Genomic DNA, 10,654 nt, shown 5'->3' on the forward strand with positions numbered 1-10,654 from the left:
CCGAACATAGCAAAGGAAAAGCATATGGGAAAACGATGAGAACAATATCTTTGTGCCATTGGTTAGAAAGCAGGAGCTTGCCAGTTACCACAATAGATCACAAAATATAAAACAAATTATCATTTATCTATTCTCAATGTAAACAATGGAGACTTCACTCAATTATCATTATCATTTTTCTTTTCTTTTTTTTATCCTTTTGGCTGGCTTGGTCATTTTCAACCTTTCTTTTTGATACACATTTGGTAGTAGAAGCATCGTAAGAATTGAACAAAGTATTTGCTTTAGGAAAGTTTAGGGCACTTAAGTGTGGGGGGCATTTTTCGTCCATGGGTGTAGGTAAGGGTTCGAAACCCCTTATCTACATTTCTAATTCAAGATTTTTTGAAACATTTTTTCAGATAATTTAGTTCTTTCCGAATTTTTGTATAGTTTAGTTGGGTCCATCTCCATCTCCATCTCCATCTCCATCTCCATCCCTTACGTATTAGACTAGTTGTTGTAAAAATATTGTACTAGAAAGAAGTGTGGGGCAGGACCAACCCCTGGCCTTTTTTTTTTTTCTTTTGACTCTGTTGTTGTAAAAATATTGTACTAAAAAAAAGTATGGGGTAGGACCAACCCCTTGCCTTTTTCTTTTTTTTTTTCGCCTTGGCTCTGAATGAGACCTTTTCTCAGAGGGGAATAGAAAAAGATCGGCCATGCAATTGTACAATCATTAGAATATTTCACCCTGCAAATCTTTTCTGGGAAATATTAAGCTGCCCTATAGTAATATCGCCTTGAGGCCCTTGACTAAAGAACAAATTATTACATCTAGTGGGATAAAACAATCTTTCAAGTTTTGGCCTTCTTCTTTCGGCACCAGCTTGATTCTCTTTCTTCTATTAAGCGCAATGATAAGGCTCATCTCTAGTTAGAGATACAAACCATAACATTCTTGACTTGGACTGAGACCTATTGCCCAGATACAGTGAAATAAATACAATTTTCGTGATTTGCAGAGTGATTCTTCTAATCCTATAATATCCCACTAACCGGACTTATCTCTTCTACATGCAACACCAGAGCAAGGAAAGTTGGCAATTGGCAGTGCTTTGCTTGTCTTCGTCTACAGGAATCACATAAAAAGGGATTAAAATCCCACAAAATTGGAACCCTGGTCGCATGAACATTTTAAGAAGGGAATCAGACATGAATCTGCAGAAGGGATTGTGTTCCGCACAAAGTTGGAGCCCAGAATGATGAACAGATTCTTCACCTGCAATTTGCAAATCATTTCTTACAAAACCTTGAGTAATTCCGGCTAGCAGGCCTCTGTTAGTCTCGTGGACATGAGAGTGAAATTCCAGGGGGCCCAGTTTTCTCGCTTTAAAACAGAGCTCAATGTAATGTTTGGCGATCCCACATTGAAAAAGTGTTTAGATGCACAGCCGATCCAAAATGCTGGGCAAAGTTCTGGGCCGAAGAAGAAAAGTCGATAATTTGATTCTGGAGTCATTCGCTCTTTATGCACATTTCACTTTCAACCTTTTACAAAATTTCAGAGAGCACAACAAAATCATACAAATTTAATCATACAAACTTGATTAGACTCGTCTACATTCTCAAATAAAAATTTAATGTAGGTGGCTTAAACGTTGGTATGAATAGGTGAAAAACTAAATCACATATATGGCAAAAGAATTGCAAACTTTATTAATTTTTTTTTGTACTAAGATTACAAAGAATTCACAATAATGCGAGTAATAGGTGAGAATTACAACTCAATAATCCGCGAATTGAGATTTTCATAATAACCTATATTTTTCCAGAATTCTTCATTATTCCAAAACAAAACATTCATATCTAGCCTAAAACAATTTGCTAATTAGACGAATTAGGAAAAGGAAAAAGATTAAAAGTTTGCATTTACGTAGTGTTAAGCCAAAGCAAGCTGAATGCGCTACTCAAAACTCAACGACCATGACTGAGGTCAACAGATTCCGTACCATTGAATGATCTTCCCAGCTCGTACAAATCAGGATTCAGGAGACGCCATCGTTTCCACTGAAATCTCCCCACGACTCCAATTATCTCGCCATTCGGGAAAGGGTAATGTTGATCACCGGCTCCACCTACCGAATTTCTCTTTAAAAGATCCAAACTCTAAGTAGCCAAACAGCCCACCGGAGCCCCGGGGAAAGGGATTTTGTTTTTTCTTTCATTTTTTAACAGCCCTCACAACCTCCAATTCCGATGGTTGTTTCCGGCACGACCACCGCTGCCGCCGGTGGCGACACAGAATCAGCAACCACTCTTTTAATCCCCAAACCGCCCTCCAACAATCCCAAAATCCCAGAAGACTCCTTCCATCTAGCTTACATTGTATACTTCACACTAGGGGCAGGCTACCTTCTCCCATGGAACGCTTTCATCACAGCCGTTGATTACTTCATCTACCTCTACCCCGACGCGTCAGTCGACCGAGTTTACGCTATAGTTTACATGATAGTGGGCTTTATTTCCCTGCTTTTGATCATAGCATTCGAGCACAAATCAAGCTCTTTTGTCAGGATCAATGCTGGGCTAGTCCTGTTTGCGCTGGCTTTACTGGCAGTGCCATTAATGGATGTCTGGTATGTGAAGGGGAAAGTTGGCGTGTATGGCGGGTACTATGTGACTGTGTGTTTGGTGGGGCTTTGTGGGATTGCTGATGCATTGGTTCAGGGGAGTATTATTGGATCTGCTGGTGAATTGCCTGAAAGATACATGCAAGCTGTCGTTGCTGGAACTGCTGCTTCTGGTAAGTATTGAACTTTCTTCCTTTTTTTTTTTTGTCAATAATGATTTTTGGTGAATTTGTGAGTTGGGTTCTGCTTTTTGACTTTGTTGGTAAGTGAGATTATTGCACTTTGAGCTATGGCATTGATGTTAAGATTGTAAAGTTGCATCCTTTCTTTAGAATTGATTGAATTAGTACATAATCTGATGCAAATGATATGGTGTTTTTGCATTTTGAGAATTGTGATCTGCTATCTGGTCAAGTTCTACTTTTTTTATACTGGTAGCAAATAAACTTGTGTCTTCTATCGAAGTTTAGTTCTTTTGCTAGCATAGATCTATGATAGAACATCACGCAGTTGACTTGTTGAGTTTAACTTAGTACTTTGTGGTTTATGCTGTTCTTGCTAAAGAGTTTGCTGGTTGAATACTATTACGATCTCTTCAAAAGTAGACTTATTTACTAGTGATAGAGTGCTGTAATCAACATGTCTGGACTTTTGACTCTGGTTTTGGCTATAGTTGCTTACAGCTGCATTTGTTGATTTTTGTTTATAGTGCTATTTTGTTTCTTACTGTTGACGGTAAATTCTGTGTGGTGCTTTTGAGACATAAGGTTATGCTGTCTTGAAGCTGTTTAACGTGAAAGCAAATGTTAACTGGAGTAATAAGACTATTTGCTTGCTGACATTAAAACCTGTCTGATACTCTGATTCTTTGAGACTTTCACTAGTGAGATATTTTCAATAATCTCCAAATTGTTGACATGGGATGGGAAGTGATATCTCTGAATGCTCCTCCTTCTCCTTGTTTCCTTTTTTGGTGTATGGTTAAGGAAGTTGCTTACCATGTCACCCGATTATGGATAATTTTTGTTGTTGGTGTCTGTGTGGAATGCACTGGTGTACGGTTTTCATGTATGGAGGCACTCTATAAACATAGGCTGGTGTCAGGTCATGACAGAGGGGAGGGGACTAACTCATTTGTATAGGTAAGGCCATGGATAATAAGATAAATAGGTAGATGGAGGGTGTCAGTTCAGGACTGAGGGGAGGAGACCAACCCATTCATTTAGTTTATGGGATAGATAATAAGATAGATAGACTGAAATTTAGAAAATGACCAAAAAAAGGAAGAGCGATGATTTGCTTGAAGAGAAAAGTTATCAACCAGTCCTGTTGTAGATGTTAAGGCCCTTGAAGAGTATATGTTCTTAGAAAAGGAAAGAGTTAACTTGATGAGAGATCCTGGATGTGACATTCCAGATTTGGGCTGTGCTTGGACTTACAGATTAGTAGCAGGTCACTTTTAAAAGTCATATTTGGCAATACAACAATGCGTGAAACAACTACCATTGAGTTCGTTAGTCCGAAAAAGGCAATGAAACAACTAACAATCCATATGGTTTTCAGGAATCACGTCTTCCTGATGGAGCTGGTAAGTAAATGATTCCAGTATGCTTGTCCATGAGCAAATGAAACCTTTTTGAGCAAGTTCTCCCGTGCAAAAAGTGCTGGCATGTCAGGGGCAAATGCAGAATTGGTTCCCAATTTGCCCCTGGTGGTAAAGCTTGGAACATTGTGAATCACTTGCACTAATTTCTTGCACTATCAGAGTCTTACTGTTGACCTGGCTTGCATAGTTTCCAAGCCACATGTCAGCGGAGAACTTAATCTATCTTAATCATTTTACTTAAGATCGTACACTAGATCTGTCTACCTTTCTAACGAATCTGTTAGAGGTTAATTCTTAAGCATCTTTTCAGCGCTCTAGCATGCATTGAATTAGCATTGTTTGCTTCAATGGCTTTACTACAGCCAAATGCAAACCATCCATAATTCCGATGAGAAAAATTTGGTATTATTAGCCTAATTTTTTTGATAAAGTTATAACTCAACCATTTAATTCTTAAACTGTGCAAACAGGTGTCCTTGTATCGTTGCTCAGAATCTTAACCAAAGCTGTATATCCACAAGATTCACATGGGCTCAGAAGCAGTGCAAATCTGTATTTCATTGTTAGCATCGCTGTGATGGTTGTTTGCATTATCCTCTATAATGTGGCCCATAAACTTCCAGTTATAAAGTACTACAATGAATTGAAAACTCAAGCTGTGAATAAGGAGAAGGAAGAGAAAGGTGACCTAACTAGAGATCTGTGGAGATCAACTTTATGGGACATTGTTGGGACCATCAAATGGTATGGGTTTGGAATTTGCATCATCTATGTTGTGACGTTGTGCATATTTCCTGGATACATCACAGAGGATGTGCATTCTGTTCTTCTCAAAGACTGGTACCCCATAATCTTGATTACAGGCTACAACGTGTTTGATCTGGTTGGCAAGTGTCTAACTTCATTGTATGTCATTGAGAATGCGAAGGTTGCAATAGGTGCCTCCTTTGCTAGGTTGCTCTTCTTGCCTCTTTTCTATGGATGTTTGCATGGTCCCAAATTCTTTAGAACGGAGATTCCTGTTACACTACTAACCTGTCTTTTGGGTCTCACAAATGGCTACTTGACCAGCGTACTAATGATTTTGACTCCCAGAACAGTAGTATTGCAACATGCAGAAACTGCAGGGATTGTTCTTGTGTTGTTCTTGGTGGCTGGTCTTGCAATTGGATCTGTTGTGGCTTGGTTTTGGGTCATATGATTTATCAGCCGCTAGTCTTATGTTGCTGAAATCAATATGGAATGCTTCAGCCTGCAGTTTGCCATGTCTTAATCTACTGGTGTTCATATTGGCCTGTAAACTCTGTTCATAGCAGTATCAGGATTCCTTGAACCTGAAGTAGGAATTTGTGTTTCTGATGCTTGCATACAATTTCTCAAATATATAATTCTGGTTATATAACCATTGATAATAAAACCACTCTCTATGCTTTTAGTTTCTTCGTTTCGTCCCATTGATTACTTTTTCTCTCGATTGTGCTGAATTTTAAATTGATTGTAGTTTGCCTATTCAATTTTCAAAAATGCTCTTGGTTATGGAGGCTGTCTTTTGTATTCGTATTCAGGCTTATCCATTCATATTGACTTTAAACTCTTAAGCTGTAGACGTTAAAGTGTAAGAACTTGGCGTCTTCATGCTGAGAACTTTTACCTCCCCCCCCACAAAATCCCCAAAACCAACAACAACCAAAAAATGAACCCCTCATCGTACTTATCACTTCTGTCACTTTGTTGGGTGAGTTGGATTCGAGTCAATTGGTTTGAACTCTGACGTCTCATTTGCCCGATTTTAAACTAAAATTTCACCCTCGGTCTCTGATCTTTGGCAGGCTCGACCTATCACCTGCAAGTTTTCTGGCAGATGATATTTTGAGGTTTGTTTTCACTTATTGACCTCCCTTGCATTCTGCATCTTCAAATTTATACGGATCTCATAATTTCATACTTCTGATATTCTTTTTGGTACTAAATAGACAATTGCTCCCTCCTCCTAGATGCGATGAAACATGTTTAGAATCGCATAGCTGTTTTGTATCCTTTGCTCTTAACTCTTGCCAAGTTGGTTCTTGCTTTCTGTAACCAACGTTGTCAACTGTTGAATAGGCTGAACTGACATAGCCTGTTGAATGTGAATCATCAGTTTATGGTTCCTTGAATTAATTTGTCAGCCCGAATCCCCCCCGGATATAATATTGAGTTCTTGTTGGTCCTGTTTTCAGATTTTAGTTGCCTTTTTTCTTTTCTTGGACCAATTTAGCCAACCGGCACACTGGTTTTCAACTGATCTTGTATTATGGTTACATATTTTGGATTAAAACACAGCTTATGCTTTGCAGGAGTTGGTGAATTCTAATTTCCTTTTATATCACGTGCTTATTCTTTGTCTGCGCGCACGCGCGTGCTATAGATGACCAGTTACTACATCTCTATGTTGTGTCCCAACTCCCAACCCAACCCAATCCAATTGGAGCCACCCTCTAATGGTCGTACCTCCTGATTTATCGTCGATCGGCGATACTTCTACTCCCAATAATTTTACCTGAGGGTTGGGTAAACGTGCATGACAGCAAAAAATAGCAATGCCTAGAGATTATACTGCAATTAGGGGAAAAGAATTTGAAAAATTAAAATGACAAAATTTGCGCTAAAATTCATGGAAAACAAATAATTCATGTATTTTATTCACTTGGCACGCTTAAAAAGCAAGCTTGATTAGATTTGCACTCGTGTATTTTTTTTAGACATTTGTACTCACTGCCTCCTCATATGGTTCAAATAACTGCTCAGCATGATGAGGATTTGACAAGTTTGAAATTATAATAAGCAAAATAGAGTGTCAAGTAAATCTTATACTCCCTCCGTCCCACTTTGATAGTCCTGATTCTTTTTTCACACAGTTTAAGAAAAAGTAGTTAACTTTGTTGGAACAATCAATTTAGGTAGTTATTTTTCCAAAATACCCTCACATTAATTAGAGTACAACTTTATGGGAACTTGAATTGATGGTAAAAAAAGAATAAACTCTCGTTAAATAAGGTAGGTTTATAGTAACAACAACTTACATTGAATAAGGGTATTTTAGAAAAATTAAAATACAACTACATTCTTCAATTGGAAATTGGACTACAATTTAGGACAGACGAAAAAGGAAAACATGACTATCAAAATGGGACAGAGGGAGTATTATATTTTGCTTAGTTAGGTTACTAACTTAGAATAAAGATTTTTCATGAAGACTCTCATTAATTATTTGGGTATACGCCAAGCTCAATGCAACCAAACATTAATTGATTTGTAGGACATGATGAATCTGTTCGTTGCAAATCAAACAAACAATTCATTTGGATTCTCTACAAAGCTAGTAACAATTGAATTGTTCTATCTATTTAAACTTAAGAACAGCAGCAAAATCATGTGAACTCTTTTGCCCATTATGGTTTTCTTCTTCTTATTACCTATTCTGTTCGAATTTCCAAAAATTTTAAAATAATGAGTTAGAAAGACTTGCGATTTGGAAATTACTATATAATCGTGCTTAGTTAGTAGACTATCTAAGCAACTCGAGTCACGTCATTAATTCATAACTTGTTCATTGAAGATGGGATACCTAATCAATTTTGGGAAATCAATCATAATAGATGAGGACCTAAATATAAAGTCTAGTGAGGTTTGACGGTAAGTAAAGCCTCATTAAGATCCTACTCATCTTCGTACCTTTTGGCTGGCTGGATGTTTAATCTACGACAGAAATAATGGATTAACCAAAAAACAGGAAAAAAGTGAAAGTGGCGGTGAAAAGATGTTGGAAACAAATTGATAAATCAGAACAATTATTATATAAAGTGCTCGTCGTCTCTTGCCATGGGGCTGAACAATTAGTACTTTATTTGAATTTTAAAGGAAAACCAAAAAAGAATCATATTTTGTACTTCGATTTGATGAGCCTTAACGCACTTAAAACGCAAGTTGTGGACCCCAACGGTTTAACACTTTCCTTCTCAAAATCGTAACCGAAGTTTCTACAGCTGCGACGCTTTAATGGACCCCGACGGACGGACACCAGGCAAGCATGCCGCTGAAGTGATGTCTCTATACCACGAGGAAGTCACTAGTCAGGGGTCCATACCAAAATTCTCAGACGGCTATTTGACCTCTTTTCTCCCCCACCTCCGCCTCTCTGTCTCTCTCTCATCCAATTTTCATGGTACCAATATCTAGTGTTATGATTTTACCTCAGTGCCCCTGCTCCTTCTGCATCCAACTTAAGTTGCTATATGATTGATGCCCTAAGCTAAGAGGAGCCTTTCGTTTAATTTCACAATGGGTAATTTTTTTTTATGTGCAATTAATTACAAAATATAATTCAATTTCAATTTATTGCTCAAAAAATATACTAGTATTAAAGTTAATTCATGCAGTACAGATTAGTAAATTGTCATGTACGTATATTGAAGATAATATTTCTGCTTTCTTGATCTGATTTACGTGACAATCTTTTCAACAAATGTAACGGAAGTTTAGATATTATGTAATCATATTTGGTTGATTACATATGCATCCCTTGTTAATTTGTCATATTCGTGTAAAAATATACTTAAAAAAGTTTCCCAATTTTTAAAATATGATATTTACAATGCTTTTTTTTAAATAAATGTAACCGTTGTATAGGTTTAGGTAGTTGTCTTTTAGTAATTATATATATATATATACACCTGTTGTTCTTCGACTAGGTCTTATTGTTCATAGTTTGCTGCAAAAAAAAATTTCTTTATTACCAAATTTTGCTCTCTAACTAGCTATATCGATATTATTGCCTATTCATTAATTTGAAAATCTTTGTTCTTGTAATGGTATCATCCATGATTTAAAAGAACTTTTTTTGTGCGCTTTTTTATTGCTATATTGATATCAACTGTCTTGGATTAAATCAAATCCTAATCTATAGCCAATTATAACAAATTTTGTCTATTTTCTGTCTTGATTGCAATAGAATTTATAGTAGTTTTTTTTTTCCAGATATGATGGTGATTGGCTACGAGTAAGATAATTGGAGAGAAACTTCAATCAGGATTTCTATCTTGAGGTAATTCCAGAAAATTTGTGTTAAACTCTATAAATTCTATTGCAAACTAACTTATTGTCTGCAAATGACACGTTCAAATTAAATTAAACACTTATTGCTTTTCAATTGTAAGATGTTTAAAAATAATAAAAGATTAACAAAACATCGAACAACTATTTGTCTATATATATATATATATATTGTCGTGAGGATCTATGTCTTACACTGGTTTTTTCTTAATGTAAAAACAACAATAATATCAAGTTTTGCTTATGGTCAACCTCAAAGGAAGCAAAAAGTATATTTTTGTCAAGTTTTTTATTCTTATATTTAGTAATTAAAGTTTTATTATGAAATTTGAGATTTGCATTTTCAGAAATTAAATTCAAATTTTAATATGTGTCAAAGCAATACAGAAGAAAAGTATGGAATTCCTTAGGTATTTTTTGGGGGTTTTTTCTAATTTTTTTTTTAGTGATGTATATGAAAAACTTTTTATTTTTGATGGTTAAGTATTTTAAGGGATATTTTTGAGGATGTATTTAGGAGTATTTTTAGAATTTAAACAAATTTGTATTGTTTTGAAAAATTAATAAAACATCGCAACTCATTACCGCCACCCAACTCTGCCACCTCCTCTCTTCCTCATCCTCTATTTTTCTCCCTCCCTCCCTTTCTTTCTTTGCCTTCACTAAAATCCTAACCGAAAAAAGGGAAAAGAGAAGGACGAGGGTTCTGATAGGAAGGAATATACGAGGAACGAGGAGGAGGGGGATGGAGATAAGAAAAAAAAGAAATGGAATAAAGAATGAGAGAAAGAAGAGAGAAGGGAAGTGACAGTGATAATAGTGAGAAACAATGGTGATAGACAGCAATGAAGTACTAATTGTGGTGTGTGGAGGGTGATGGTAGGTAAAAGAAAAAAAAGATATAATTTTATTTATTTATTAGGAGTATTTAATTGTATCTGAGATGTATGTGTTTTTAAAATTTTTTATTGTAAATCCCACAAACAAAAACAGATTTTCACAAGTCTCAATCCATGCGGAGTTCAATTGGTATATCGCAAAATTGATGGCAGAATTCTAGGAAACTCATGTCCATAAAAATGTTGAATCATTTAGTAATTAGTTTTATTGGTTAATTTGTGAAAATAAAAAATAAAAAAATTCAATTCCGGCAGGGAAAATTAAGAAATCACAGAGTGTAATTTTCCCTGCCTTCCTCGGGAGTAGACATTTTCCCGATTAAAGCAAAATAAGAATCCGTAACCAAAACAAGGACATTTCCGTCATTTCACACACTCCTAACCCCATCACAGCCACCAAACCCTGGCCCCCCCCCTCGAGGACCCCACCCCACAACCACGAAAAC

General features: G+C 36.4%; 1 protein-coding gene across 1 annotated transcript; it reads left to right on the forward strand.

The window, feature by feature from the left end:
* The first annotated feature begins 1,946 nt into the window (after positions 1-1,946).
* On the forward strand, positions 1,947-5,658 carry LOC113751708 (equilibrative nucleotide transporter 1). Its single transcript, XM_027295818.1, has 2 exons — positions 1,947-2,785; positions 4,689-5,658. Exons 1-2 carry the CDS (start codon positions 2,239-2,241, stop codon positions 5,417-5,419), a joined length of 1,278 nt encoding a protein of 425 aa, XP_027151619.1. The 5' UTR covers positions 1,947-2,238; the 3' UTR covers positions 5,420-5,658.
* Positions 5,659-10,654: the final 4,996 nt, after the last annotated feature.

The sequence above is a fragment of the Coffea eugenioides genome, chromosome 11, assembly GCF_003713205.1.
Source record: "Coffea eugenioides isolate CCC68of chromosome 11, Ceug_1.0, whole genome shotgun sequence".
In the NCBI taxonomy this organism is placed as follows: domain Eukaryota; kingdom Viridiplantae; phylum Streptophyta; class Magnoliopsida; order Gentianales; family Rubiaceae; genus Coffea; species Coffea eugenioides.

Excerpts from the sequence above, each read along its gene's own strand:
- LOC113751708 (XM_027295818.1), top strand. The coding sequence starts at position 2,239 with ATGGTTGTTTCCGGCACGACCACCGCTGCCGCCGGTGGCGACACAGAA. Across the intron at positions 2,786-4,688 it reads TGCTGGAACTGCTGCTTCTG|GTGTCCTTGTATCGTTGCTC; the intron begins GTAAGTATTGAA and ends CTGTGCAAACAG.